Consider the following 27,233-nt stretch of genomic DNA (forward strand, 5'->3'; position numbering starts at 1 on the left):
CAACCTCAGGATCAGTCTGCACTAATAGACTTTCCTAGGGAAACCATTCAGTCATCTTCTGTCTGTACAATCAGAGTGTTCAGGTGCTAGAGTGAAGCAGAACTGACCAGTGCAGAGTTTGGGTAAATACCTGTGTGCATGTGTAGTGGTGGACCATGTGGTTGGTCTGGCTTTCCAGGGTAAGTGTCCTCCAGGTTTGTGCTGCTAGCAGGGTGAATGACCACCAAATGCAAACACTGCTGAGATAATCCCCCAGAAATCAATTACACAATGCAAACCTGTTCATGAGTACGGGAACCCTCATTGTACATCAGTTATTCAGGTTAGATATTTAGATATTTTCTAAATCACTAACATTAACCATAAAAACAAGTTTTTCAAGGGTACCTTAATAAAGGCAATGGTTTTAAATCCCAAAACTTGAACCGTCTGAATGCTTAAATGGTTATTTTCCTGGTTAAATGGTTCTTCCTTATGAAGAGCCTTCAAATTTAAGTTTTCAAGTCAAAGAATCCCAGGATGACACAGAGCAATTTATTCATAGTGTATATGAACAACTAAGTAGATGGTTCTTTAAAGCGTTGTTTTTAAAGTGGTTCTATATAACATCAAAAATGGTTCATTTATTGTTACAAGTCAAAAACCGAATTGAGTGTACAATGGAAATCCTCTTGTAGGTGATTCTTTAAAGAACTTACCAAAACTGTTCTAAACATAACCAAAAATGGGTTCTACTACTGTTACAGAACCCTTTATTCATAGGATATATAATGGGGAAAGCTTGTAGCCCCAAAAATGAATGAACCTTTTCTTTGGAATGTATATAACAATACTTCTGGTAGATGGTTCTTTAAAGGAAATCTTTAAAAATGGCTCGACAGCACCAAATATTTTAAGCTAGCTATAAACACAGAAATAAAGAGCTCTTTTGCTAAACATGAAAGAGTAGGACCACAATCATGTGGTTCACCAGCACAAACAGGAACACTCTACATCCCTCTACACAACAAGGTTCTTCAAGGCTTCTTTAGTAATGGCAATGGTACTGCAGAACTGCGACATCTTAAATAATCGTTTGAATGGCTAAATGGTTGTCTGTCTGGTTATACAGTTCTTCATATACAAGGAAACCCTCCCCCATCTTGTTCTTTAACCCCGTAGACTCTGTATGTACACCCATACAATTTCACTCATCAGCATCAGTTTTACAGGTCCTAAAATAGAACCCTGAGGGACTCCACAAAATATGCAAAACCAAACAGTTACCAAGTAATTCACAGGTGTTTCTGCGTTAGGATTATTAACTGTACAATGAACTTAGGTTTCAGAGAGTTCATTAACCTTTTAAAAATTGTAATTGTAAATAGCACCAAATATGGTTCCACTATTGTTAAAAAACAAACATTCTTTTCAGGACTTTTTAAATTATTTTTGCTATTTCATGTTGAAACTTTTGTAGACTCCTGTTATTTTTCACCACTCTATTTTTCACCACTAGAACCAATTTGCTAAGAGCGGTAGAAAGGTAGAGAGGTAGAAATTCAACACACAAGATTTTATTTTTTGCCTTTTTAGATTTCATGCGTTTTCTGTATAGATGATCTACAGCTGCTCCATCAGATTTATGTCATTTATGTAGCATTAGGAACCTGTGTTTTACCCTAATAACACTCAGCTGTTGATGTTTCATTTAAATATGGAGACCTCTTTCCCTAAAAGACTGAACTTTAACGTGAGGTAAACGCTCGGCAGGTCATTGCACCTCTGTGTTTCTGTCCAGCCAACACTTGGCTTAGGTCAACCTCTTAGCATCTGTATAGACGTCAGATGGTTTCTTAATAATAGTAGTGTAAAAGCAAATGCTATTAACAGCCTGTTATTGAGAGCAGTGGTGGTTCTAGCTTGTACAGTCCCGCCCAAGACCTTCTGTCTTTTTTGTTAGGGTATATGAAAAGACTGGTGACTGCTTTTACTTACAGCATTAGTACTATTATAAGTTATTTAGTAGATTTTATTTTCCCTCCTACCTTAGACATCTAGTGTCTAGACATGAAGGTAACCAACCCCAGAGGGGTCCAAAGTACACAAGTTCCATACTCAAAGTACTAATTATCAAAAAATTTGCTAGTTGAAAAATACTTTAGAAGTATGGTTTACATTTTTTACTCAAGTATAAAAGTACATTCTTCCAAATTTACTTAAAGTTTAAAAGTAAAAGTATTTTTAAAAGTATATTAAATAGAAGAATACATTTTGTGAGCTGTAGATGAACACAGCCATGACACTGAGTGTAAATAATAAATAAGTAGTTTATGCTAGAACTGTAGCATCATCTGCAAAATCATACAATTTACATATTATTGAGTTTGCCAGTTTAATATTCAGTATGCTGGTAAATGTGGCAGTATGAAATGACAATAAAGCCTCTTGATTTGACTTTTCTGTTGACAGCATTGTGTCCAGCAGTCAGCTAATCAGTCTACGTGGATTTAATAGCAAGTTTCTTCCTTTAAAATCTTTCTTTAAATTCGAGTGAATTTTGAAGCTTAGAGAATATTTTAACTGGATAGTTGTAGTCCTTTCCTTTTCATCCTTTTGAAATTTCCATACAGTTTTTAATTGCACGCTATGCTGGGATGGAGGCCACAAGCTAAAGGGGGCGCTGTTAGTACACATTTGTTAGCACTTAACTGTTAGAACTGAACTAGCTTTGTGTGTGTCATCAAAAACAAAAATGTCCTGACGAATTAAATCAGCAGCTGCCTTTCACAAATTCCTTATTAAGCAGTAATGCAGTCCTAATCTTTTTCACTGTACCTCTAATGCTGTACATGTAACACATGTTACTTGTATTTCATTAATGCCCAGCCCTAAACATGACAGAGCAGTAAGGTTTAGATGCTTCCAGAACTAAAAAACAGCCAAAAATACAGCCAGACGTTATACTAGAGGAATATATAGATGTTGTACTAGAATGGCCCTGTAAAATTCCTGGACAGCAACAGCTTGATGTTTTGGGTTTCAGGTCGAAAGTAGATTCAGCTACAGAACCCATCCATCCTAGTTAACATGCTGCAGAGCTGCTGTTCTGAAATCTCGTACAATTTTTATATTATCCTTTTTTATATCCAACATTTTTTCTCACAAACTATAAAGTAAAAAAATACCTTACATGTTCAAATGTCCACCTCACAGTGAAATACTGTTCGTGCCACTGGCTTACACTAGTTGGTTAAGGGTATCGTTTAAATCAGTGGTTTTAAAACTAAACTTTATATGTTTTGTATTTTTTACATTCCATTAAAATGCTATGACTTTTGTCTGTCTATAAAATGTCTTCTGATGTTTCTTTTGGGTAGCACTGTCTATAAGTGTTTTTTTTTTACTTTCTCTGAACTGATATAGCTCAACTGATCTGGATGTTGGTGTAGTGTGTAACATCAGTGTGACATCAGAGTTTTAGTTCTTCTGACTTTAAGGTGTGCTTGGGATCACTGTCCTGTAGGAAGGCCCAATGACACCAAAGCTTCAGCTTCATTGAATTTATCTTGCCCTTTACACACTGCAAGTGTTCCAGAGAAAGCAAAGCAGCCCTAGAGCATGTTTCATTCTTCCTCGTTCAGACATACCGCTGATCCATAGTCCTGAAACGTTTCAGCTTTGTTTCATCACTCCACAGAACAGAAGCTGGTGTCAGGCTCTGCATGACGTTTGCATAACAGTAAAGGGTGCTCTAGTATGCTTTTCATGAAGGAACTGAATCATTCTAAGACTTGTACATTTAAGAGGTTGTACCTTTGGAGAAAACACTTATTTGAGTATCTATTATAATTAATTCCCCAGCTCCGGTACAGCTAACAGATGCCTGTTCTGTTGTATCAGAGCTGGGTGAAATAAATTACAATAGATACTCAAATAAGTGCTTTCTTTAGCTCAGATACAACAACTAACAAGACGCCTGAGCTGAGCAACATTACACCACGAGGGATATGAGGAGGAAGTGCCATCAACCCACCCCTGAGAGAGCAAGGCCAATTGTGCTCTCTCTGGTTCCATCTGCTGATGGCAAGTAGCATGACTTGAGATTCAAACCAACAATCCTTGGAGCATAGTGGCAGCACCTTAGTCCACTGGACCACTCTGAGCCAATTATTATTATTATTATTATTATTATTATTATTATTACTACTACTACTACATAATGATCTGGTACTGTACTTGAAGGATCATGTTTTCTTGGTCAGTAGCATGTGGGTGTGCCCCTTTATTCGGTATGTCTGGGATGGATCAGAGTGAATAAGTTATCTTACACCACCTTAAATTTTAAATGTACTACATTATGTGTCTGTTTTTTCCATCAAAACTTTAAAAAAGTTAAAAAATCATTCATCGTGCAATTTTGACACAATGTAAAGAACAATCGTCAGATTCAAATTGTGTCCAAAAGTGAAAACTGGCAAAACTGGAGAAGAAGAGGTTTTGCCTGTCAGTGATGATATATAGGGTTGATGGTGGTAAAACACTGGTAAAGCTTAAACAGAAAAATATTTCAGTCCTCCGATATCTGATTCCTATCACCAAGACTGTACAGAATACTGCTTTGGAAAGTTTTTCTACAGCAGTGCTTCTCAAATGAACTTTTTCTACATATTAACAATTTAATTCCTAACCAGAGGGTCTTTTACTGAAAGAAAACACTATACTATGCATAACTGTACAGCAGTCTAGCCAGGGGAAGTGTTTAACTTGGCAGAAAGTGTGTTTTTGCTCGCAAAATAGGCCTACGGTGGACTACAGTGGTCAGAATGTGTTGTTTCTCGGTATTAATGTATTATGTATTAATGTATTAATGTGTTGGTTTGGGACAGAATGAATGAGAAATCTGATCTGCCCTTCAACCTGCCCTGCCATAAAACCTGGGTTACTGTGCTGTAGGTGGTCTGATGGCGCCTCCCCGCGATTTCATGAAGTGTCCCATAGACGTTACGTAGAAATCTAACGTAAGACAGAGAACGTCGCTGATTGGCTGAGCGGTTCACTTTCCAGCACGTGACTCAGGAGAGTGTAGGAACGCGGCAGCTGTAGCAGCACTGCGAGCTGTTCTCCTGCACCACGAGACACCAAAGGTACGGCAGCCTTTCACACTGTTAAACTGTGGTAAAACTGCTTTACTGCAGTTGACACCCAGTAAACAATAGCATGCTGTTAATTATGACTTAGAATGTTATAAATAATAATTAATTTTTAATAATTTTAATTTTCGTCAACATTACGAAAGACAGAGAATAGCGTGTTTAATTTTATTTCACTTTAAATAGAGTTTAAATACATAACAAAAAACTTCATATTAAAAAAATATATTTAACTGTAAATGTTAAAAAGTTTTAACGTTAGTGCAAACGACAGAACAGTCATGTCAGGACATTCATGCATTACAGTGCATTACACCAGGCTAGCTCTAGCTGAATATCATCGTTAAAACTGTGTATCGCGATATTACCGTCACTTTTCTAAATTAAATAAATCGAGTAGGTTTTTTTATATTGTGTCAGAATTTAATCAAATGTTTTACACTGATGTGGAAAGTTTCCTCATATATATATATATATAGTTAGTCTTTGCGTGACTGAGACTATATACTAAGTATACCTAACCAGAGGGTCTTATACTGACAGAAAACACTATACTATGCACTATTGTGCAACAGTCTAGCCAGGAGAAGTGTTTATCTTGACAGAAAGTGTGTGTTTTGCTGGGTAAAACACAAATATGTAACATTATCATATGCAAAATGAAAAAAAAAATAGGCCTAATGTGGCCAATAGTAGCCAGACTGTGTTATTTTTCTGTACAGTTATTAATGTGTTGGTTTGTACCCTCCAGCTGAGCTGTCCACAGACTTCTGGCTGGTTCCTGACATCTCTGTGCACTCCCACCAGCTCATTACTGATTAGATAATCATCATTCTGTTGTGCAAAAATCTTATGGTATATCCCCATATACCATGTCATCACTGTCCTGTGAAAAATACGTATCTCCAATGTGGTGACTTTAAAAAAGTCAAAAATGTTCTTGGCTTTGAATGGAAGTCAATGTAAAAAAAAAAAATTCTAAGTAATTTGGAGCATTTCTATTGGTATATTCATCCAGAAGTATCTACAGACAATCTACAGGGTTCAAACCATGGATAAACCTAAGCATGAGTGATATGCTCCATGTAAGCATGCTGCTTCCCCCCTGAAGCAGCCTCATCTTATAGTTTACAACCGTGGGGTTACACAATTCACCCTGCGCACTTTGTATTCATCCCATAAAGCTACATGCATGCTTCTCCTCCCAGTCCCCCTCCTGGAGTGTGTTAACAACACTTTGGCTGAAAAAGAAAAAAGGCCTGCAAGGAACCTGCAATTAAACAACTTTAGGAGTGCGAGTAAAAACGTTAGATCTAAAAACCACTGGTAATGGTAAAGAATGGTAAAGCTCAAAATGCAGGACACAATGGAATTACACCCAAAAATGACTTTAGAAACGGAATAGGAATGACTGAAGTGGAGCAGAGTAAAACGTGAAAGTGAGTTGATATAACAAGTTACTGTCCACATCTTCTGTCACTTTTTAAAACAAAGTTTTGTGGTTTTAGCTGCTAAACCTCATGTTCATATTTGATGAGCATTCAGACCGGTCCCTCTTAGCTTTTTAAATGTTTTATAATGAATTTACAGCTCATTTAAGCATTTCACAGAGTTGTCCAGTTCAGCTGCTAATTATTTGTATTTTAAATGTCTGAGATGTTTCTGTTGGTCACTGAACTAAAGTGACCTCTTGGTTTTGGAGTTCAGTGACCTGCTTTTGGTTGCAGCACTCCAGTAAGGTTAGGCCAGAGGAAAACCAAAGGGAAGGCATTGCAAAAAAGCAACAAAAAAAAAAAGTTTTAATATTTTCACTGTTTTTAACAAATCCTATCATTACTATGTATTCCAATCAGTGGAGAACCCTTAATGCATTGCACCTGAACAGCAGTGACATGGATGTTCATTTTTATTCATTATTAAAGCTACAATCTGATGCATTAGGCTTTCTGTCCAGATCCTGAATTATTAACAAGAGAACAGAAGTCATTAAAAATCAAATAATATATAGTAATAAAATATACAAATAAAATGGAATGCATTATATGTATTATCATTGTTATTATTATTAATTAATTAATATATTTGCATCATATTTATATTATTATATTTTTCATATAAACATCATTAACATGGACATCATTTAAATTTGAAGTACTACTTTAGTGTAGAAAGCATCATTTTAATATTTATGAATCAAACTAAAGGGCTAACTTGTAGAGTCGTGATTCACCACTGGCTCCAACAAAACTAAAATATGATTTTTATTTATTTATTATTATTATTATTAATAATAATAATAATAATAATAATAATGGAAAGTCTTGGATTGCATTCATAAGCTTTAGACCTTGTGGATTCCAGTTTTCAAAAGAAACCCTATTAGGCTTTATTGCAGTTTACGTTGCAGTATTACAAAAGAGGGTCAGGTTGTTACATGATGACACACCCTTGTAACTGCTCTTTTCTGTGCAGAAACCATGTGGATGTACGTAGCAGCGCTGGTTGTTCTGTACTATGTTGTGCGCTGGTATCGTGAGCTGGCGAGAGTTCCAGACAGAGGCAGTAAGTACGTGTATGTCACCGGCTGCGACACCGGCTTTGGAAACCTGCTAGCACGCCATCTGGACAAGTGCGGCTTCTGTGTTGTGGCGGCGTGCTACACAGAGAAGGGTGAAGAAGAGCTGAAAAAATCCTGCTCTAACAGAGTATCAACAGTCCATCTGGATGTCAGAAAGACCGAGAGCATTGACAAGGTTGCGGCCTTCATCAAGAATCTGGTGGGGCACAAAGGTGAGGAAACTGTGATGCTAATTGTGAGTTGTACTGATTGTCTGCATAGTGAAATCATCTAGAGGTAAAAGGTCCGAGTTGATGTGAAATGCTGAAGTAACTGTGGTAGTGTTAGGAACCAGACTTCTCAAGAGTTTCATTGCTCTTGAAGCTCCCTTACAGAAAGTACATGAAAGAGTTGAATACATAACCTGATGCTTGAAAAATTGGTTCACGATAGTTACTGAGTGGCAAAATGACATATTGTGTGGCAGTGTTAGCGTTTAGTGTAAATGTTGTTAATACAAAAACAGAACTGTGTGGGAACAGAACCGTGTGGGAACTCACTGAGTGGTGCAGTCATGCTCTAAAAACAGGTGGGAATAAATAGCTAATAAACACAGCTGTGCTGCCGAATGTTTTGTCACACAGTTCAACGGGGGGCCTGTGGGCAAACCCTCTATGTACCCAAAAACGCACCTTGTCATAAAGATAGTCTATAAGTTTCTCTAGAACAAAGCATTTCACATGTAACCACTATGAATAACTTAACAATCTATTATTGACTTAATGCAGTTCCCCTTTGACCTTCAGAAATGATGTCAGAAATTGGGACTCCTGAGTGGAGAAGCACGAGGAGATTGCTGGTTTGATTGAGTCCCTCATTCTCCCCATCCCTCAACATGAGGACTAGTCAGTGCGGGTGTGTGTTAGCTGATGTAACAGAAGTGGCAGTGAGTGTTCTCCTTCAAGCATGTTTAACTGTCTAGTGAAGTGTTGGCAGCAGTCGAGAAGATGTGGATGGCTGGCTTCATGTGATTTAGGAAACACATGCTTGCCTTCACCCTCCCAGCACTGGTAGCATAGTGTGATGAGTAAGTGTTAGCTAGTGGGTGGGAACTGGAAATGATTAAAAACTGGGGAAAAAATAAAACATCACAGTTGATCTGGTTATTTGATCCTTTCTTCAATAACATAAAAAATTATCCCTTAAATTGTTGAGACTATCTTAACACACACAAAACATTCAGTGTAATATATGGTTGTAAAGGTTAGTCCACTATTATTAATAGTTATCCACCATTATTAAAGGAAGAGTGATCTTTTTATTGTGCACATAAAAGGGTGTGTTTGGCGATGAAACATTTAACCTATTCACCATGACTCTTGTTGTCAATGTGTGGCAGAAGTGGACTTATGGTTCATAGTCTGATAAGGACATTGTAAACTTTGTAAAGAGCCCGAGATAGTGAAACAGCCTTCACCAGGTTTACTGAGGGCACGTGATCAATCTGTAAATGTAATGGGTGTTAATTTTGGAAAGCTAAAGCTTGCTGTGGTTGTGACTGTTGTGTAAAGTCAAATTGGGAAATCTTTTTTCACTCTAACTGTGGGTTTATTATTCAGTTTTTAATGTAATTAATAATCATATGACTACATTTGTAGTAACTAGTATACATTCTGTGCATTATAAGTCAAGTCTTATTTGTATAGCGCTTTTTACAACTGTTGTCGTCACAAAGCAACTTTACATAAATAGTGATTAATAAAAGACAGAGACAAAAAGAAGAAAGCATAAGACACGATGGATCAAAGACCCCCAGTGAGCAAGCCAACAAGTAAGGAATATACAATCGCTGTCATGCAAAAACCTTGTATCTCCATTATTGCCATTGCTCCCTTTTTGAGTCAGAGAGAGCACAATCGGCTGTCATTTCCTCTTCACTCTTAAGCAATGTTTATTAGTTAGTGCGGCAGAGTTGGGGACCTGGTTCTTTCCTACAAGAGCAATGCATAAAGCAATTCATAAAGCAGTACATAAAGCAGTGGTGGCTGACTAACAAATGACTAACAAATTAATAAAATACAAATGTGAAGTGTGGGTCAACATACTGGATTTTTCAACCAGAGAGGAAAATGTCATACAATGTCTAGAGGTGGAAATTGATGCCCAAATATATGCCAATTATATATATTATATATTTGTATTAAATTAAACAAAACTGTGAATTCAGTTGATTACAGTGATTATAGGCTATTGCAGCCAGTGTCCCCCAATTAGTCTTCCCGGTATATTGTAAAAATGCATTTTGGTAATTTAGATGAGCTTAATACATATTATTACATACTAATAAGTACATAATAAAATCTTGAAACAGTGCCTCAGCGTATATTTTTTTTAACTCTTAACTACCATAATATCACATCTGTAGTAACAACCCTTCTGTGACTGGTAGGTCTATGGGCTGTGGTCAACAATGCAGGCGTGTCAGTGCCTTCGGGTCCCTGTGATTGGATGACCCTAGAGGACTACAAGTCCATGCTGGATGTCAACCTGAACGGTGTCATCGGGGTGACCCTGAGCGTCCTCCCGCTTATCAAGAAAGCCAGGGGTCGCGTGGTCAACGTGGCAAGTGTGTTTGGAAGGATCAGTCCAGTCGGGGGACCATACTGTGTGTCCAAATATGGCGTGGAAGCATTCAACGACAGCCTCAGGTACTTGCCTTTACTTTCATGTGCTTTCAGAAATGTACTCTGCACTTAATTACATGCTATAGAAATAGACACCAACTAATTAAATACACAGATAAATATGTTCGGAGTATAACTTAGATTATTTAACAAAGAATGCAAAGATGCATGCAAATGAAACATGAGATGACCTACCTTAAAAGTGCCCAGCAACACTGCGTAGCTAGGGTCGTGATTTGGGAAAGTGGAAGCTGGAGAGGAATGCTCTCTGTAATGTGGTATTTCACAATGAATTTTGATTACAATATTATCTTCTAAACTTCGTACATTACCACCTACGCTTAACTGGGACTTCCTTTTATCCATTTAAATATGTCTGTATGAAAAGGGGTCAGTAAACACATTCAGACAACTATGAAAGTTAAACCACTTTGTGAGAAAAGTTGATTTGCTGTGTTTCAGGAGGGGCCTGCACCCCTTTGGAGTGAAAGTCCTATGTATTGAACCAGGATTCTTCAAGACCAGCGTGACTGACACAGACATTTTAATCCGATGTGTTAGAGGACTTTGGGAGAAATTGCCAAAAGAGACCAAGGAGGACTATGGAGATGATTATATAAGCAAAGGTGTGTTTTAATTCCGATTGAAGTTCTTCAGCTTAAATAGTGTAATGCACTAAAAAACTCTTAAAATATGCCTGCTTTGACAACAGGGGTGAACATTTGTAAATGTGTTGTTTTTACTTTACTGTTTTGTCCAGTGGAGAAGCTGATGGAAGAGAAGTTCGCCAAGATGCCAGACAGTGACCTGATGAAGGTTGTATTCTGTATGGAGCATGCAGTCTCAGCTGTGCACCCTCGCACCCGTTACTCTCCAGGCTGGGATGCCAAACTGTTCTGGCTGCCTCTGTCCTATGCCCCAACCTGGTTCTCTGACTACCTGCTGCTCAAAGACAACGCTAGCCCTGCCAAAGCAGTCATCTAGGTACCACTGCGGCAACTACCTTTGTGTACTATGAGATTAACACAGCGCAGTTCATTTGTAAGTGGCAGTTCAGGTTTGGCTCTGTGCTTAACCAATTATCTTCGGTACCTGTCATTTACAGCTACTTAGCATAAAAGTCAAAGTTTGAGTTTTGGGTTCTGCACTAGAACTAAAACAAAACTTACTTTGAATGCACAGTTTCTAACAGAAAAATTAGTTGAAAGAATGAACAGTACTATGAATCCTTCAAAAGTGTCTACTTGTGAGGTCTCATGTACATGGAAATAACACCATAATAAAACATCCAATACCAGAAGATACTGACAACCTGTAAACCAAACCTTTTGCACATTTTTTTTCAGCATAAGTCCATTGCTACAAGGCCACAAGTTCACTTGGTGAGGTAGATCTCAGGATTTCAGAGAGATAAACTGTCGGCCTTGACTTGCTGATACGAACATACAAGACCGACCATAAAGTCTTTGTTGCACAAGCTACTAAACCGGAAACTACGTTCTTGGAAATACTACCAAAATGAAACATTGCTTGCCCACAGCATATATTGTTCATTTAAATCCTTACATTCATCTTTTTACTTGGATTGCAATCAAATCATAAGTATCTATCACACAGTTGACCAAAGCCAACCCACCGATTTATTTCCATGGGATATTTTCAAAATTCTGGAGTCAGGTTGCAATTGTGAAGGCAGTTGGAAAAACATTAATCTGCACAAGCTGCATTTTGACAAACATGGAGCCTGTCCCATAATGATGCTTCTAGTAAAGATTTTAGCTTGCCCAGTCACCATGAGCCAGTGTTTGCTGATGTAGACAGCCACCCCCCTGATTTTTACTCTGATGCATTCATTCACAAGGGAGGAGACATCACTTACCATTGGTCTAGCATACATGTTAATTCAAGGCATTGCCTTATTCAATTTGAAAAGCTACTACCATCTTTCCTTACATGATGCAGCAACCCCACTCAAAAGGTAAATAGTATCCTAATGCAGATGGCTGCAAAGACCAAGTGCAATAGCACCACTTAGTGGACAAAAGGAACCTGCCACCCCTATGCTTCCCATTTTGCCCAAATTATTCTTGCACATTTACAAACCCCCCAAAAGGTAAAGGCTAATACCTACTGCCTAAAACATACCATTAGCACCTTGCAAACACAGGACACATAATGCATTGCCCATTGCCATGTTTGTTTTAATCATGAGTTTTACTTCATAGAAAACCACTCAAACAGCCTGTAGCAAGTTTTACTTTAAGAAATTGGTGCAAGAACACACAACAGTCCACGGTAAAGACAGATTTATTTCCATCTTAATTGGAAACATTAAATAGAACGTCAGGATGACTGACAATACAGGTACAATTGTTTCTGAATGTTACTTTACAAACCAAGTGCTCCTCCCATGCCAGCTTTATTTTGTCCAACCCTACCCAGACATTTGTATGACAAACTTGTTTATGAGTGCTCCTCAGCCAGTTTCTCTGCCTTCTGGACGACCTCCTCAATGGGACCCACCATGTAGAACGCCTGCTCGGGTAATGCATCATACTCGCCTGTAATAAGAAACAAATCAGTAAAGCTGGTCTACTGGAGGCCAAGCAGCCTTTCATTTTCAGAACTACTGCCACTATAACCAAGACATGGACAAAATCCAAATCTTTAAGCTGGGCAAGTATAAAAAGTATAGTATGATCAAGTCAAACCTCCTAGAATGCTCTTGAAGCCTTTGATGGTATCCTTAAGTGGGACCAGCTTGCCCAAGTGCCCAGTGAAGACCTCAGCCACCTGGAAGGGCTGGGACAGGAATCTCTGGATCTTACGGGCACGAGCTACAGTAAGCTTATCTTCCTCAGACAATTCATCCATACCCAGGATAGCAATGATATCCTGCAGAGACTTGTAGTCCTGTGAAGAAATGCAAGAACAGCATAAAGAGCTATGCAAAAGGAGTGCACTACCTTTACAGACAACCTTGCCTTCTGAAGGTATGAATGTATATGAAGGAAATTGCAGATTATGATGACAGTGTGGACCTGATTGTAATTGTATTCAGCAATTCACACACCTGAAGGATCTTCTGGACACCACGAGCGACATCGTAGTGCTCAGCTCCCACAATATTGGGGTCCATGATACGGGAGGTGGAGTCCAGGGGATCCACAGCAGGGTAGATACCCAACTCAGCAATAGCACGGGACAACACAGTGGTGGCATCCAAGTGGGCAAAGGTGGTGGCAGGGGCAGGGTCAGTCAAGTCATCGGCAGGCACATAGATGGCCTGTATTTTTGAAAAAATAAAATGTACAATCAATTTAATCCATTAACCAGTCAGAAGCTCACATGGAGTCTAATAAAGAAAGGAGACCAACCTGTACAGATGTGATTGAGCCTTTCTTTGTGGTGGTGATTCTCTCCTGCATGGTACCCATGTCAGTGGCCAGGGTTGGCTGATAACCCACAGCAGAGGGGATACGACCCAGCAAGGCAGACACCTAAAGCAGAATACACAAGGCAAATTTTAGATTTAGACTGAGCAAGAGCAGTTATACAAACTGAGAATTTGTGAACGTGATTACCTCTGATCCAGCCTGGGTGAAGCGGAAGATGTTGTCAATGAAGAGCAGCACATCCTGTCCCTCCTGGTCACGGAAATATTCAGCAACGGTGAGTCCAGTCAGAGCCACACGGGCACGAGCACCCGGGGGCTCATTCATCTGTCCGTACACCAGGGCGACCTGCAGAAGCAGAAAACACCTTAATAGGAAAAACTTTGCAGCTGAAGGCACCCTCACCCACTCATGTAGGACAGTTACTACCCACTTATAAGGCCAAGCAAACTAGCTTAAAGACATTAAACTTCAACTCACCTTGGATGTGGTGTCCTTCAGGTTGATGACACCAGACTCAATCATCTCATGGTACAGATCATTTCCCTCACGGGTCCTCTCACCCACACCAGCAAACACCGAGTAACCACCGTGGGCTTTAGCCACATTGTTGATCAACTCCATGATCAACACAGTCTTTCCTACTCCAGCACCACCGAACAGACCTACATAAACATTGAGGAAGACAATCAATAGGGGCTCACCAATAACTTTTGAAGCTCAGACAGACATGAAAGTGTGGGGAACACCAGGGGTTAGTGACATACCAATTTTACCACCCTTGGCATAGGGGGCCAGGAGGTCCACCACTTTGATTCCTGTGACCAGAATCTCCTGTTCCACACTCATGTCTGTGAACTCTGGGGCTTCAGCATGGATTGGAGCAGTCCTAGCAACAAGAGGACATCACTGTAAGGCACAGCTTTAAATGTAATCTGCTATAACTTCATGTACGAGGAATGTGCCTTAACACCAAAAGAGCAGTTTCTACGTTTTTGTGGTGATTGGTCCTCGCTCATCAATGGGCTCGCCAATGACATTCATGATTCTGCCCAGCGTCTCAGGTCCCACAGGGATCCTGATGGGGGCACCAGTGTCCAGAACCTTCTGGCCACGCACCAGACCCTCGGTACCATCCATAGCAATGGTGCGGACAGTGTTCTCCCCTGGTGAACAAAGACATAGGACCTAACAGTTCTAGAACCACTAGAAGACAAGGTCAACTTCAGCTCCTGTTTCTGATGTGCAAGCAATGCAGTCATTGAACGAAAATGCACACTGCTGATTTTGCTAAACAAATACTTACCAAGGTGCTGAGCCACCTCCAGGACTAGCCTGGTGTCGCGGTCGGCCACTTCCAGGGCATTCAGAATTGGTGGCAGGCCCTCGTCGAACTGGACGTCGACCACGGCACCGATGACAGCAACGATCTTTCCGCTGGCTGCAGCGGCGGCTGCGGCGGGAGCAGCATAATCCCTGCCTGCAACATGGAAGAGGTGCGGTCATTCCCCATTCAACACCCTTCATCTTGACCCAAATATTAACAAAAAGAGATCGGCAAACTAGTGGTAAATCAGATAATTATGAACTTAACCATAATCAGTCCATTAAATCTCCAAATCATTCATCATCTATCGTTCAGTGACCTACGGTCAAAACATTAGCCACGTTAGCGTACCAGCTAGCTAGCCGTCTTAACGCACATTAAGGGTCTGTTCCGGTTAGCCTGTCACCAGCCGGAATGACTTGCAATGTGGACTGTCGACAAAGTGGTCAATAAAACAGTTATTTAAAAGCTGTAACTAAAAAGGACGTATTTAAGCATGAGACACCACGGTCAAGTTCAAGCGCATGCAATAGTTTTACAGCTGGCTAAGCTAAGCTAACCTAGCGCTGCTAGCGGACTAGCCGTCTCCCCATGACATGTAAAGGTCATTCGGGTTTTAGTGACAGCTGCCACTTACAGCTACCAGTAGGTCATGCTCGCGTAAAATGCACTTATTCTTCGTGTCGACAAAACATGCAGCTACTGTTTAGATAGCAGTATTACGAGGACATTCGATGTTGAGAGTTTGAGGCCTGCATTGAGTCGCACACCCCGCATGCTGCCATTTACCCGGCCTCGCCACGACCGCACCGTTGACTCGGACACAGATCCGCAAAAACTCTGTTTTAACAAACAAACAACAAACATGGGCATAGCTTACGAGAAAAGAGCGCCGCTGGGGCTCCGGTGAAAGCCTTCAGGGGGGTAACCCCGGGCTTCAGGGCGTGCAGAGCCCCGGTGCAGCAGCGTCCCACAGCTCCTAACATGGTTAAAATGGCTGAAGGTGGAACGGGACAGAGGCGCTCTTCGGTTTATATAGCGGCCGCTTCAGACACACAATACGCATGCGTACAGGACGGTGTCGTCTCTGGCACGCATGCGCCCCCTCTCTTAACTCGGTATGACAAGTTCGGCTCAGTTCAACCGGTTCTTTTGAACTGTCCGTTTGCTCCTGTTCATTTTTAATTCAGCGTTATTTACCTCAATATACAGTTTAGGTTTTTCTCAGTAGTGGAGTCGGTAGTGACTTTCGTAAAACGATATGCAATAAAACTTCGTCTCAGTTATACTAATATATTTAAAAGAGCCGATTCAAAAGAACGATTCATTCAGGAGTCGTGCATCGCCATCCTGAAGGACAGCTCAAGCAGACAAAAGTCAAGGGGGACAGCAAATTCTCGTGCTTTCTATTTTAATCTCGACACTTTGTCTGCAGTTTGGTTTCGTTACAGTTAGACAGTCACAATATTGCGACTGGTTTCGACATAAAACGCGCATTTAGGTGGGTTCAGAGCTTTCAGTTCAGTGGCTATCAACATGGAGTCAAATAAAACATCCCAATGAGTGAACAACAATCCCAACTAGCTACAGAAAATCTCAGCATGCGGTTAAAGAGATAGAAATTGTTCCTGGAGACTGGAGATAATGACTTCAAGCTAAACATGAACGGCACTCAACGTAGTGCTGTTCGTACTTTAATCCCCTTGAATCTCCACAGCACTTAACTCGAAGCATTTTGATCTCTAGATGGAGCTGTTTATCTCTACTTCCGTGAAATACTTGGATCCGATGTGTAGCTGAGGCCCTATAAAACCCTATACAATCTACACCCCACTCAAGTGGAGATGAAGACACATATGCCACATTTAACACAGTTTAATCCTCTTATTACTTGAACACATTCTTTCTAAACAGTGGCAGTATCATTTACATGGACACAGGTCACATGGCTATCTACTTTTAGGAATGGTCATTAGGTCATTAAATGTAGTCATTGTACACTACAGACACCAACCTCTACTACACAATAAGTTGATTCAACTCAAAGAATTGAATGTATGGATCCATCAAACACCTATCGCAAAACAGTTGATGTGAGATATATCTGCTTATATGTACAACATTCAACGACTTCATTTAGTTACAGCTGCAGTGCCTGTGTTGTAAAAGAGGTTGCAAGGTTCGTAGCCAGCTTTACAGAAGAGACCAAGCTAAACTTCATCTTTAAAAATAATCCAAGCTGAACTGATCTATATTTTCCAAGCGATGTGGACCTTTTTCTGGAGCAATATTTCCTAGACAGCATTGAATACCCTTGAATGCAAGTATAAATATTGTATACTTGTTGTAATCAGTCAGAATTCTTAACCATAGTTTAGAAAAAACTATATATATATACATATATATATATATATATATATATATATATATATATATATATATATATATATATATATATATCGATTTGCACAGAAGTGAAAGCAAACTTGATTTTTGAGTGTTGATGGCAAAATGAAGTATTTCAAGGACAGATTCCTAGTGGGCGCTAGTATGTTGCTATGGTATACCAGGCGGATGTGGTGCTATGAAGGTTGCAATGGTATTTCAAGAGATTGCAATGGTGTTGCTAAGGTGTTTCTAAGTGGTTCCTAGGGTGGTTGTTGCGGCAGTTGCTACAGTATTTGATTGCTATTGCGTGTTTGCTTAGGTGTTTGCCAAATGGTTGCTCCCTGTGGTTGGTTGGGAGTTACTAATGTCTAAATGTCTAGAGTTACTAGTGTCTAAATTATTGTGACATATATTCCTATGGAGAAAAATCTATAAACTAGCTGTTGCTACATGGAAACTGCACATTTGATTACACATAGTTACATCGAACAATCTGGAGTTGGAATGGTAACCATAATAATGTTGTTGACTAAATATTCCATTTTTTTTGTGTTCGTATTCTTGTATTTTCCTGTTGGAAAGCTAAGATTACTCTTTGTTGGGAATCAGTCCACTGTGAGTGAGTGTATCTAGAGATCCTAGACTGTAACTGTTTTAGACTGTTATGCTTGCCAGCTTGCCTCTGCTTGTATGTTTATGACCCTGTAAATGGCAGATCCTGTAATGGTTGTTTTATGGGCCGGAATGGTTACTTGGCTCAGTTTAATAAAATATCCAGCCTCTTTGCCCTTTTGAAAACACTCTAGCATAAATGTACATAGATGATATGACCCTTCAGTGCGATGAGAACACAGCTACTGCTCAAAAACAGCAGTAAACACCCCATTACCGTCATCGTTGTGTAACAGTTTGTCTGGAAGTATACACTCAGAATACATTATTGTGGCCTATCTGTGGCCTTAGTTTTGTTTTTTTGTTTTGTTTTTTTGTCTTCCAGCCCTGTTTTATCATATATTTTCCAGCCTGTTATGTATATTTACAGCTGTGTGGCATGCTGTAATGGAGCAGTGTGCACAGATGGTGCTGCAGAGTCCCTGTGCAAACATCCCTGCAAAATTAACAGCATTTACCGCAGCATTAGGATGTTTGTCCTGCATGCACCTGCACGATAAGACAAGATTATGGCATTTTATGTAACGGGGTGGTAAATCAGTAAATCCTGTGTTTTACAATATGCTACGCTTCACTGCATAGTTTATATGGTGTGGTGAGAAGTCGTTGGCTGATATAAGCAGTCGCTGGACATCATTCCTCTCCCCTGTTAATTGTTTATTCTGTAATTTACTTATAATCCTCACCAACATTAGCTTCACAGCAGAAAGCACATTTGCGAGCAGACCCCATTTTTTAAAAGGAGAACAAACAGACAGACTGAGGACTTTAAACAGCTGAATATGAACTAAAATACAATCAGCGATTTCATTAAATATGAAAACATTAAACATCATCATCCACAACAAGAAATAAGATAATAAATCATTCCAGCCATCAAGATCTTAACAAAAGGTCACACATAATTTCTTTCTGCTTCTGAGAGACTCTTTCAGATGACCAAAATAATGGTACCGCTCACACATCTTCACTCAAGCCAGGCAATCCATATCAACTAAAACAGTAATGACTCACTGTAACAAAAGACAGGTCAACTAAGGGGAATTTCACAAATTTTACAACAGTTTTGCAGTTAAATGAAGCTGTAAAATAAGTCATTCAGAGTGGTTAGATGTGAAACTTCCCACAGTCAGAATTGTTCACAGTGGTGAACAGTCACAGGAACCAAATATCTGAAGAATTCAATGTCTCTAAAAGCTCACAGAAATTCATTTAACAGAATAGTGCTGAACATATACATACTGCTGCACACCTGAAACGTTGTTTTATGACAGGTTTGGGATGAAGCATATTTTTTCAAATACATACAGGGTAGAAGAGGCACATGCAGGGTGCAGTAAGGCAAATTATACCACAGTTAGTTCCGAATTCACAACGTGATTGGCTGAGTGATAATATCTTACAATAACGACACTCCAAGCTCATCTCTGTAAGTATAAGTCCGCCTGACTTGCCTGTAACCTTGTCAAAAGCCAGCGAGTGACAACAACTAACCCAAACACACTGATGAACCTTTAAACCAGACAGAGTTTGACAGCTGTCATGCTTCTACAGAGGACCACTGCTTTTACTAAAGGACCCTTATGGAGTCCTCTTTTTAAAAAGTGTATGCACTCTTTAAAAATAGGGTTCTTCAAGGGCCCTTTAGATAAGTAGAACTATAATAACTCAAAGAACAATGCTTACATTTTTTTTCACGATTAAAGGATTCTCCACAATGCACCAGAAAACACTCTGTAGAGGTTTTCCAATATGGGTCCCAGTCTTATTGAAAGTCAAAGATGTAAATGATGTAAAGCCTTCCCAAACAAGTAGAGTAGAGGAAGCAAAGGGAAGACAAACTCTCTATTAATACCACTGATTTCAAAAGAGAGTTGGAGAAGTAGATGGGAACTAAATTTTACACATATAGTATATCATCATGTTAAAACCTTGTAAATCTATTTATTTTATTTACTTTTTTTTTTTTTTTTACCATTTTTATCTGGCAATTTGATGATGAATAGACCAATAGAAATATTCTTTATAATAATAATTACTTGGAATGAAGCTCTTTTACATTGACTTCTATTGAGGGTTTTTTCCTTCTCCTGTAAAGGTGCTACTGCGCCACAGTGACAAAATATATACAGCTCCGGAAAAATGAAAGAGACCACCCTACATTATCAGTTTCTCTGGTTTTAATATTTATAGGCAATGTGTTTAGGGAAATTAACATTTGCGTTGTATTTCATAAACCATGGACCTATTTCCCCTAAATTCTAAATAAAAATTCATAGTCTGCAAATTCAGGTACCTCAGCTTTGTTTGGTGAAATGACTGGAACAAATTGGCTGCCACACACATAAGCAAGATGCAAATTTAAGAAAAAAAAATAAGCAGTATGTTTTTTCCCAGAGCTGTAGATATATACATAATAACGACACATTTATTTAAAACAAGGTTCATTAAGGGTTCTTTAGTAAAGGCAATTGCTCAAAAACTCAAAAAAATACTTGAATGCCTAAAAGGTTCTCTGCCTGGTTAAATGGTTCTTCAAATACAGAGGAAACAAGAAATACAAGAAATACAAAGAAAACCTCATTTAGATGGTTCAAAGAATGGTATATACAGGATTCTATATTGTAGAAGAAGTACAAAAAAACCCTTTTAAGTACTATACAGAACTCTTTTTGCTAAAAGTGTACTGTGCCCAATGTAATTTCACAGCTCTTATCAATGGATTTGAAAAGAAATACTGACATTGGACAGTGTAAGCAATGCATTCCAAAAGCCACATAGGACTATTGTCACACTATGAATCACACTAATTGCTGCCTATTGGTTTTCATTCAGTTTTAGCATTATTTTAGACTAATTCTCTAAACCCGACTGGTAAACGTATATCGTTCTAATCAGTTTTAAAGTAACACAGTAGTACTTAAAGAGTAAAACAACATGAAAGAAGTCTCTGTAACACTAAAGAACTGTAACACTTTCTGATTGGAAGCTTCAGCTCACAGTGCTTGTCACAGTGAGTCAGCGGGGTGAGGTAGAAGTCTTTTCTTCTCCTTTGCAGTCTCATCCGCATGATATGAGGGTATTGTGATGAGCTTTTCTCACTCCAGCAGTGTCTTCAGTCAGTCTGACATGAGGCACCCTTTCTTTTTATCAGATATAGCTACCATAGAGGTGCACTTTGGAGGTTCACAATTACTGACTCATCCGGTGCTGCACAATGTGTCCGCCACCCTCTACCCCACCTGTTAATGGAAAGGGACGACCAGAGGACCACAGGATCTGCTGACCCAGATATGGCCAACATGGCAGTGTCACTGACATGGTAGGCTAACATGTGTTCCACTGGTACATTTTGTACTTTTCCATATTTCAGTAATACCAGTGGGTTAAGCCTGTCAATCCAGTCAGCAGTCCAGTCCTCTGACCACTGATGATGCGTTCAGACTGTTCCACTACTCAAATAATGTCTGGTCACTCGTGGTCACAGGGTGGTCCCTTTGCATTGATAGATAGATGAGGAAGATGCTGTCTGACAAGATATGTAGAAACAGATGGGGTACAGTCACTAACTGTATACCTACAAAGTCAGGGCTGTTTCTGGGCCAGGTTTTATCCTAATTTTAGGTCCAGTCTTGACTGGTAGAGGGAGTGTTCAGTGTGATGCTTGCTCTACCACTGATTGAAAAATCATATTTGTGCCAAGACACTTTTGGGAAAGCCAGTGGGATCCTACTTGATCCCACTTTATCCTACCGGGAGCCCCAGACCACCCTGGTTTATTATTCCAAAACTAAGATAAACATAATGAAACACATTATCATGACTCTGACAAATGATGTATATACGCATTCAAGGTGCCTCTGCTGGCATGGGGGGCCCTAAGCAACTGCTTTCATTCCTTATAGCAAGAACAAGCCCAGAGCAAAGTGCATCAACAGGTTGACGCTGAAATAATGGCAAACGGGTGTACCTAATAAACTGTCAAACTCAGCACATTCATCCAGGTTATGTATCATCATGCGAGGGGCTTAGTGGGATGGTATCATCTCCTATTGAAGACGAGTGACAGGATAAATGGCCATCATTTGCAAAGTCGGTGGGCTCTGATGGGTGGTGCATGACTGCGGGCGAGTGGGTGGGGCTTGAGTGACGGGAGGAGCACGGGGAGTTGGTTGGACTGAGCTGAATGGCAGTGGTGTCCTGCAGTGTGTGCTCACTAGCCTCCATCTCAAACGCAGTGCCGGCCGCTCTCATCAGCCCCCAGTGGTTCTGCCCGTTGGCCTTGCGTGACGGGTGGGCAGCTGGCTGGCGGCTGCACGCGCAGCATGCCCCGAAAAACGACAGTGCCACCAGCAACAGGAGAGGCCCGATGATGATGGGTGGGTTGTTCAGGGGCAGCATCTTGGTAAAACCGAAAGCCCCCACCAGAGTGATATTGATGCCCGCCAGCATGATGCAAAGTCCACATGCACAGCACAGGGCTGGGGACGGGTGGCCCTGCACACGCAGAAGCCTCCTCTGTCCAGATTTCCTCACCGGGGCCACATGTGGGCTTTTATCAGAGCAGATCATCTTTTCCACAAGATGTCCTTACCGTCTCAGCTTTTACTGTTTTAAGGTGTCTAGGAGAGAAAGATAGTAAGAGAGAGGGAAAATGATAGCCAGAGACAAACAGACAGCAGATAGTGCTGAGCGATACGTCAGCTATACCGGTATACCAGTAATAAACCAGTTTGAGAAATGAAAACAGGCAAAGAATGGTACTTTGTTAGGAACAGAAATATCCTCGTATCCTAACTGTTCCATAACAGAAATCTTCTTTTGAAATCTGTTACTTATTAATAATGTTATTTTTAGGTTATGTGCAGTCACTTACTTGTTTGTCTTATATCTCCAAACTCTCAAATATATTTGGTTACATCTTGTATCATTTTATTCAGTGTTTTATTCATTTCTAAGCCCTGTTTTTGCTACAGGATTTTATGTATGTCAAGATATTATACTGAAGCATTCTGAATTATGATTTTCATTACACCCTAAAGTTTGGTAATTACACTGTATTGCCAAAAGTATTTGCTCGCCTGCCTTTGCATGCATATGAACTTGAGTGACATCCCATTCTTAATCTATAGGGTGGATGGGAATTTTTGACCTTTCTTCCAAAAGCACTTTCGTGAGGCCAGACACTGATGTTGGACGAGAAGGCCTGGCTTGCAGTCTCCGCTCCCGAAGGTGTTCTATCGGGTTGAGGTCAGGCAAGTTCTTCTACACCAGACCTGCTCATCCATGTCTTTATGGACCTTGCTGTGTGCACTGGTGCACAGCCATATTGGAACAGGAATGGGCCATCCCCAAACGGTTCCCGCACAGTTGGGAGCATGAAATTGACCAAAAGTTCTTGGTATGCTGAAGCATTAAGAGTTCATTTCACTGTAACTCAGGGCTCCAACTCCTGAAAAACAACCCCACACCATAATCCCCCCTCCACCAAACTTTACATTTGGCACAATGCAGTCAGACAAGACCGTTCTCCTAGCAACTGCCAAACCCAGACTCGGCCATCGGATTGCCAGACGGAGAAGCATGATTCGTCATGCCAGAGCACACCAGAGTGGTGGCTCAGAGGTTAGAGTTCTGGACTATTGATGACAGGGTTGTGGGTTCGATACCTGGGTGAGTTAAATGACAGATATGTGCATAATAATAATAATAATAATAATAATAATGTATAATTATATAATGCATAGTGCTTGGTGATGTAATGTTTGGATGCAGCTGCTCAGCCATGGAAACCCATTCCTTGAAGCTCTCTATGCACTGTTACTAATTGATTGAGCTAATCTGAAGGCCACGTGAAGTTTGGAGGTCTGTAGCAATTGACTCTGCAGAAAGTTGGCAACCCCTGCGCACAATGCACCTCAGCATCCGCTGACCCTTCTCTGTCATTTAATGTTTGTAGAAGCAGTCTGCATTCCTAGGTGCTTGGTTCTATACACCCGTGACCATAGAATTGATTGGAACACCTGAATTCAATTATTTGGATGAATGTGTGAATACTTTTGGCAATATGGTGGTGACGTATTCAGAAGTGCTGTAAGGTAAAGTAGGCCCCCAAAAAATGTTGTTTATTTTACGATTTTACCAGCAACATCTAAAACAATAGTCAATTTGGATAGTAAATAAAAAGGCCATATTTGGCCAGCAGAAATAAAAACCCATGGTTCCCAGACACCACTACTAAGTTGGTAAAAAAATAATGACTCTGTTTACATCTCAAATACTGAATCAGTTTGAAAAACTGGTGGAATTCCCCCTTTATTTGGAGTGATTTAACAGAAAATTTACAGAAACCAGTCCAGTCAGAACCAGCTGTGTGAACTCTGCGACATTCTTGTAGTACAGAAATGGATATTGATAGGCAGGAATTATGGGGTTATTATAATGCAACATTAAATGTCATCTGCAGCGTGATTAATTCGGGTGGTACTGGAAAATAAACATCAACACCGCCCAGCAGTAGCAGCAAATGAAAAAAGAATATGGGGGGGCAGAATTAATGAATGAGCAGAGCAGTGGAACAGCATTTGCTGCTGTTCTAATATCCATCCTGTTGTTTGTTGTGTCATTTTAGCTGGAGAGCTCATGGGAGGAGATATTCAATTAGTGCAGCCAGGTCCAGATGACTGTGATGATGAGAAGCTTTGGAAGGGGACAAATGTACTGTGCTATATAACTTTATTACTTGGTATGTTCATGGACATGTTTCTTTTTTATCCTGGTTTGTCCAACAAATACCTGTTTAAGGAATTTACAAGGAATAAACGAGGGCTAGGGATACAGTTTTACAAAGGTTGGACTCAAACATGCTCCACTGTGCACACACTGAAAAACATGTACTGCTTTAATGAGCAAGACAGGAAGACTTTAGGAAGATCACCAGCCGCTGAAAAAAAGGGTTTCATAATATAATAATGAGAAATAGTTTATTTTATATATATATATATATATATATATATATATATATTTTTTTTTTTTTTTTTTTTTTTTTAAATAAGAAAAAATACTTTTAACCATACAATTATAGGCTAATTTTTAACAGTGTAAATATGGAAACTGTTCCATAATGGCAGATAATGTTATAATCATTGCCTCTATTCATGTTAGCTACTATTTTTAGCAGTTGTCTGAGCTGTATGATCAGAAAACATTAAAATAAGCTAAATTGTAAATAATGAATAAATAAATAAATAAATAAATAAGTAAGTAAATGAACAACTTTATGCGTTTTTTAAGTTTTTTAACTCTTCAAACCAACAACGAAGACCACGATGACCACCTGTGAGCTTAAAAACTCCCCCCCCCCCCCCCTCCCGTTAGACTGAATAAAAATACATACATTTATCATCATCACTGTCCGCTAAAAACGACACTGCACCAAGAACTGATGTCCACTCACCACACTGCTGGGGCTAAGTTCCAGTTTCTTTCCGCTTCTAAGATCGTGTACCAACTCCCAGCGACCCGCACCATGTTGTGGCTTCATCCAACGCGATGTTTTCCTTCCACCGGTTTTCTGACAGAGTCCGTTTTCCTGGTCTAGGATTGGCTGTTAACCTCCCCCGCCTGCGCTCCGATTGGCTGGTAATTCACACACGCAGGCGCAGAAGGCGGAGCTTTACGGAAAACGGGCGAGGAAACAAAAATCCCCACAGTTGTCTACAACCAACCTCACTGAATCCAGCTGGATAACTGATGGGGTGATTTTTTAACCTAACGGGGCGCTATAATCTCAGCAATATCTAATTGCTAATAATATCGCGTACAGCCTTCTTTAAATATAATATTTGATAAGATAAAGGTCTGTCCTTTAGGTCGCATGTTTTAAGGCCAGATTCCCAACAACAAAATCAAGGCTACAAATGGGCTAAAAATCAGCCAGCCATCTGGATGAGAGACTTAAAGACAAACATTCTGATTACTTCCTTCTTGCTATTTTTGTCTTTGCCAAAGACGTCAGCAGTGCTTTATAGCCAACTTACTGCCTCCAATACACATGAGCTTTTCTCTTTGTCTTCTGTGGAGAATCATGAATAACCAAAACTTCTCTTTTTCATTCACAGCAGTGCAGAAGAATTAGGCATTGGATCTTGTTTCCTTACATGAGCATGAAAGACAAGTCTTCACTGAGAGAAGGGCTCAAGCTTGGGACCACACCACTTTTTCTGCATAGATAAAGTTTCTGCCACTTTGTTATCATAGGAATTTGAATTCAACTCACCAAACAACAGCATTAAAAAGGGTTCTGTATAACACCTGGTGGTTACTGGTAAAGCAGTGTCTGGGTTTTACCATCGTGTTAGATACCATTCTCTGGGTGCATGGGTCACATCATAAGATGTCAAAAGAACATGGTTTATAGAAATCTTGGATTTTTAAAGTGCGTTTATGAGTCGTTTCTTTCTAAGCTGTGTTGTCCTTAGAATGTAACTGGTTACAGCTTAACACTCTACAAACGAATCTCCACTAATGCATTTGTGTCACTGTTGTCTGCAGCACCTGACCTGAGTTTAGGTCAGTGTGCACCAGTTGTTAAGATGATGTGTCTTTTCAACTTCACAAGTAGCATTTCTTAGAGCTTTCTTGAGAAATTCTTGTTCTGTATTCTCTTCTTCACTGAGGTTTTTATGTGTTGCACCTCTTTACATGCACTGTGCGTTTCTAGGCCAATCCTGAACAGGGCAGGTGACAGGCCTCTGCCTCTGGTGTCCTTTGCTTGTGTCCATTTCTCCTTCCATCCTCTGAAATGCAGAACTCACATTTGTTTCTTCCATCCCAAATAACCCACAGGCGTAGATCACTATGGTCTGAAATCTGCCTGGGAGTGGATGTTAATGGCGCTAATGGTGATGATGAGTCATTTAGTTATTGTTAGAGAAACTGAATAAAAATAATAGCTCTCGTTCATATTCTTGTATCTTTTGTTCCTTACAAGTACTTGGCTGTCCCACAGTCATCATGCTGTACCGATTGGAACAAATGTTACTTCAATAAGTGTAAGTTCTTTAACAGGTGCAACTT

At 39.9% G+C, this 27,233-nt stretch overlaps 3 protein-coding genes across 3 annotated transcripts; 1 reads left to right on the forward strand and 2 right to left on the reverse strand.

Moving 5' to 3' along the window:
• The first annotated feature begins 5,057 nt into the window (after positions 1-5,057).
• LOC140537842 (retinol dehydrogenase 7-like) lies at positions 5,058-11,697 on the forward strand. The gene is made up of 5 exons (XM_072660107.1): positions 5,058-5,126; positions 7,605-7,922; positions 10,139-10,397; positions 10,836-10,999; positions 11,134-11,697. The coding sequence occupies exons 2-5, from the start codon at positions 7,610-7,612 to the stop codon at positions 11,355-11,357; spliced, it is 960 nt and encodes a 319-aa protein (XP_072516208.1). The 5' UTR covers positions 5,058-5,126; positions 7,605-7,609; the 3' UTR covers positions 11,358-11,697.
• A 967-nt stretch (positions 11,698-12,664) lies between these two features.
• atp5f1b (ATP synthase F1 subunit beta) lies at positions 12,665-16,117 on the reverse strand. The gene is made up of 10 exons (XM_072660106.1): positions 15,976-16,117; positions 15,075-15,248; positions 14,760-14,934; positions 14,536-14,657; positions 14,249-14,433; positions 13,958-14,116; positions 13,751-13,873; positions 13,447-13,659; positions 13,085-13,286; positions 12,665-12,934 (listed from the first exon to the last, which is right to left on the reverse strand). The coding sequence occupies exons 1-10, from the start codon at positions 16,079-16,081 to the stop codon at positions 12,837-12,839; spliced, it is 1,557 nt and encodes a 518-aa protein (XP_072516207.1). The 5' UTR covers positions 16,082-16,117; the 3' UTR covers positions 12,665-12,836.
• Positions 16,118-18,803: 2,686 nt separating this feature from the next.
• On the reverse strand, positions 18,804-25,709 carry LOC140538446 (transmembrane protein 275-like). The gene is made up of 2 exons (XM_072660968.1): positions 25,612-25,709; positions 18,804-22,777 (listed from the first exon to the last, which is right to left on the reverse strand). Exon 2 carries the CDS (start codon positions 22,725-22,727, stop codon positions 22,161-22,163), a length of 567 nt encoding a protein of 188 aa, XP_072517069.1. The 5' UTR covers positions 22,728-22,777; positions 25,612-25,709; the 3' UTR covers positions 18,804-22,160.
• Between the last annotated feature and the right edge of the window lie 1,524 nt (positions 25,710-27,233).

This window comes from Salminus brasiliensis, chromosome 17, assembly GCF_030463535.1.
Source record: "Salminus brasiliensis chromosome 17, fSalBra1.hap2, whole genome shotgun sequence".
Classification (NCBI taxonomy): Eukaryota; Metazoa; Chordata; class Actinopteri; order Characiformes; family Bryconidae; genus Salminus; species Salminus brasiliensis.